The 3,872-nt window shown below is 46.2% G+C and overlaps 1 protein-coding gene across 1 annotated transcript; it reads right to left on the bottom strand.

Moving 5' to 3' along the window:
• Positions 1-1,639: 1,639 nt before the first annotated feature.
• Positions 1,640-3,477, bottom strand: LOC542901 (60S ribosomal protein L15-2). The gene is made up of 4 exons (XM_044475927.1): positions 3,318-3,477; positions 3,048-3,214; positions 2,177-2,374; positions 1,640-2,081 (listed from the first exon to the last, which is right to left on the bottom strand). The coding sequence occupies exons 1-4, from the start codon at positions 3,319-3,321 to the stop codon at positions 1,836-1,838; spliced, it is 615 nt and encodes a 204-aa protein (XP_044331862.1). The 5' UTR covers positions 3,322-3,477; the 3' UTR covers positions 1,640-1,835.
• Between the last annotated feature and the right edge of the window lie 395 nt (positions 3,478-3,872).

The raw sequence follows: 3,872 nt of genomic DNA, 5'->3' as shown, positions 1-3,872 counted from the left end.
CGGCCCTTCTCCTCCTTACTCCTACCTCCCTCCTCCCTCCCTTTGCCCCCTATGGTGGACGTCAGGCCGTCCCGTGCCTTCTCAATCTGGTGTCCGTGAGGGACGGGGCAGGTCCGACCGTTCGCCGGCGCCGGTGAACTAGGACTCCTTCCTCCTCTCTCCTCCCTCCACCCTCCATCACTCATCCCCATCCACCCTCTTCTAAAAAAAACTCTGATCATGCATATTCATGTTTCTGCTTTTTTGTGATGTGATGATTAATAGCCATAGATTGTAGTCTGCTATTACAGTATCATTAGTACTTGCAACATATTGCTACTCTCTACGCATTTTCAAGATTATGTATGAATGGATTGGCCAGCAATGGCCCAATTTTTGTCATGGTTTATGTCTTTTGCTACGTAATTGCTTGATGCATATTGATCGGTCATTGGCCAGCAGTACCAATGTTAAAGTTTTTGATAGATGTGATGCCCATAATGAGTATGTACTTCCAGTGCTACGACTGGAGGTGGCACGAACACAAGCAGACCCGGTTGAAAATGAGGACAATGAAGATAGCATGACAATATTCGTAGTAGGGTAGCTCATGCTTGTCTAGCAATGGCAACATAAGTTTAGCTATGTCGGTGGAGATCATCCTCATGTGAACCATACCGTGTTTTGTATGATGCATATCTTTGTAATAATATTATAGGATCACTATCTATTTAAATGTATGCAACATCAAAGTATAGTTGTTCAATTGTATATGTGTTAGCTATAAATCGCTTACATTGTCATACTTTTTCTGTGTAAAATGATCGTCCAATTCCCTACAAATGTACATGTTACTACTTTACAGTAAATTAGCATATAAACATATTCACTCAAGTGCCAGGGGCATTCACAACCAAATCTGCAGTTTTATGGTAACAGACTCCAGCTCAGCATTTTCACAGCAGCTCAACCCATTAAGCTGCGTGTGGTCACGGCATGTAAACTTTTGGAATTTTTTAGATGAAGGCATGGATTATTTTTGTAAATGTATTTTCTCTACATGGAGGTGAGGACCTCTGGTATTTTCTAAATGAAGGGTTGATAGACTGCAGTGATATTTTTTTTTCTTTTACTTTGTGAAGGTGAGGATATTTTTAGACACGAGGACTCTATGTATCTTTTTAAAATGCAAACATGCACATACCGTCCTCTCAAGCGGCGGCGCCACAGGTGACGCCCACTTTAAACAAAGGAGAATTTTTTTGGAAGAGACGCACATACATCTTATAAGTGCACCTAAAAACAGATTAGGAGGGCTTTGATTTTAGAGTCGTGCGTCGTCCTCAGGGCAGTAGCTAGATGCTTTTTTTTCCTTCTATTGTACGCTGCTCACCGAAAAGAATTTAACCCATCAGTATCGCGCCTCCACCTCGTCTCGGTGTCTAAAAGACGATGCCAATGGCTATTCCCCTCCTGCTTTCGTACCGCTAATTTAGGTTGTCATGACAATTCCCGATTTTAAGGGTACGAAAGGCTCATGGAAAAACCAAATAGTGCAGAACTTAGAAACAGAGCTTCAAATTTTGACATTTTATGGAGCCATAAATATATGCACACCGATAACTGAAGAAAGAAAAGGACATAAAAAAACATCAAAGCATTAAAACAATAATCAGCACACATCGAGGACTACTTCAATCATTCGAATTCCAGGTAACACAGGCACATAGCAAATAGTTCAACAGACATGCCTGGAGGTTCAGCCACAGAACGAAGGTAGCAAAATTTGACGGTGCAAACAGATACTATCAAGGTAAGCATAGGGCAGGTTCCACAGAACATAACAGCACATAAGCTTAACGGTAGCGGCGGAGGGAGACGGTCTGGTTCCTCTTCCAGGTGGCTCTCCTTGAGGGCCTGTTCTTGTGGTGGCGGTGACCCTTGCCACGCAGACCACGGAATTTCTTTCCCGCAGAGGTGAGACCACGCAGCTCACGGTGCTTGTGCACAGGCTTGCAGAGCCAGTTGATCCTTGGATCGTTGCGGACAGCGCTGTGAGCAACGTCAACAAGGATGACCTCAAAGTACTTGTAGGTGGAGTCCTACATCACAAGAAATGGAAAAGCAGAGAAATTGATAAGGTCAGAATAATAATTCTGTCATTTCAACAAATTTCAGCAATGAACAAATGCTATACCTCATTCACCCAGTAGGAGTTGAGGACACGAAGACCACCAAGCCTGCGCCCAGCTCTTTCCTCAGCAACAGACCTCTTGTTCCTCTGGAACTTGAGTTGGGTAATACCCTGGTGCTTAGGCTTGCCATAAACAATACCCTTGGGCACTGGGCGCTTCCTGCCACCACGTCTCACACGGATACGGTAGACCACATACCCCTGGAAACAAGAAACGTAGGTAGTCAGCTAAGGGAAAACACCAATCAATTATAACATGGAGAAAAGACTGCAAAGCAATAAGAATTAAAGAGACAAACATCTGTTATTGGACTAAAATTCAGAGGAAACAAACTATGGAGCAATTTAACCAAATGGTACAAGTAATATCAATTGCCTTCACGAGTTAGTATAAACCCGAGCGACTTGTGGCGTATATTGAACATACTTGAGTGTGTACGAATCATATAGAAACAGGCATCTAAATGATTACAGTAAACCATGCCAGCGCCACACAAGTTTCAGGAACAATAGACTGAATGACATGGTCCAAATTACTTCTCAGAAACACATGTGCAATTAACGAAAGCTGTTAAAACATACAAACATGTGATCATGGCATCACGGTTGTAAGGTCAGATCCGTTCCAAGACAAACTGCCGTTTATTATTGCAGAAGAATGGCATATAACTTGCATCAAATAAAACTAAACCTAGCTTCAACGAGACAGAAGAAGGTACATTTTCCACGCACAACGAACAAAAAAATACATACGAAGAAAACTATATACGTAAGACAGCAATCACAAACATAGTCAGCATGATTTTTTTCATGCCTAGCCATGGCATCGTAGAAGGAACATAAGAGAGGATCGGATCTAAGAGAGAAACCAAACCTGCTTGGCCTTGAAGCCGAGACGGCGTGCCCTGTCGGGGCGGGTGGGCCTGGTGATGCGGACGATGGCGGGCTGCTGCCTGTACTCCCAGCAACGCACGCGCTGCACGAACCTCATCACGTCGGACTGCTTCCTCCTCCATAGCTCCGACACGAACTTGTACGCGCCTGCCACGACGAATCCATCACAACGAGCGAGCGATAATACGTGCGAGGAGGCAAACAGGCGAGATTGCGGGAGAAAGAGGAGCTGATAGACGAAAGGGCTCACCCATGGCTGCGGCTGCGGCGGCAGAGGGCGGAGGCGGCGGGAAACGGAGTGTGGTGACTTAGGGTTTCGAAGATGCGGGGAGGGCGGTCTTATATCGAGGAGATGGGCGCGTGGTGGCCGTCGGATGGGCTAGGGTTCTGGAATGGTCGGCCGTCAGGGGTCCAGTGTGCTTTCATGGGCCAGGAAATAGGCTTATCTCCGTGGCACCTGGGCCTAGCAAAACGTCGCGGCACATTATTTGTGCACGAAAACTATTTCCTTTCAAATAGGGAAACGATAATGCTCGAACGTCCGGAATGTGTTGCCTGCCTTCGGATTAATTGCACAGATCGTAAAGCACTTGGCAGAGACACGTCAGCAGTGAGAACTCGTTCGCTGAAAACTTGCTTGGCCCGAACGCGACCTTATCCACTCATCTCCCTCCCCACGCTCACTCTCTTTATTCCCCCATCTTCTCCGACCTGGTCCACCTCCCCACCGCCGTCCCCGCGCGCCGGCTCCGCCCTCTCCTATCCTTGCCGCTGCGGGCGTCTCATAGCGCATCGGCTCCGGCGA

Source organism: Triticum aestivum, chromosome 2D, assembly GCF_018294505.1.
Source record: "Triticum aestivum cultivar Chinese Spring chromosome 2D, IWGSC CS RefSeq v2.1, whole genome shotgun sequence".
Lineage (NCBI taxonomy): Eukaryota > Viridiplantae > Streptophyta > Magnoliopsida > Poales > Poaceae > Triticum > Triticum aestivum.
The sequence above is the reverse complement of the archived record's forward strand: the minus strand, read 5'-3'. Positions and strand labels throughout refer to the sequence as shown.

Coding starts and splice junctions, on each gene's coding strand:
- LOC542901 (XM_044475927.1), bottom strand. Junction 2,375..3,047: donor TCGGCTTCAAGGCCAAGCAG/GTTTGGTTTCTC, acceptor TCTTGTTTCCAG/GGGTATGTGGTCTACCGTAT. Junction 2,082..2,176: donor ACTCCTACTGGGTGAATGAG/GTATAGCATTTG, acceptor CTTGTGATGTAG/GACTCCACCTACAAGTACTT.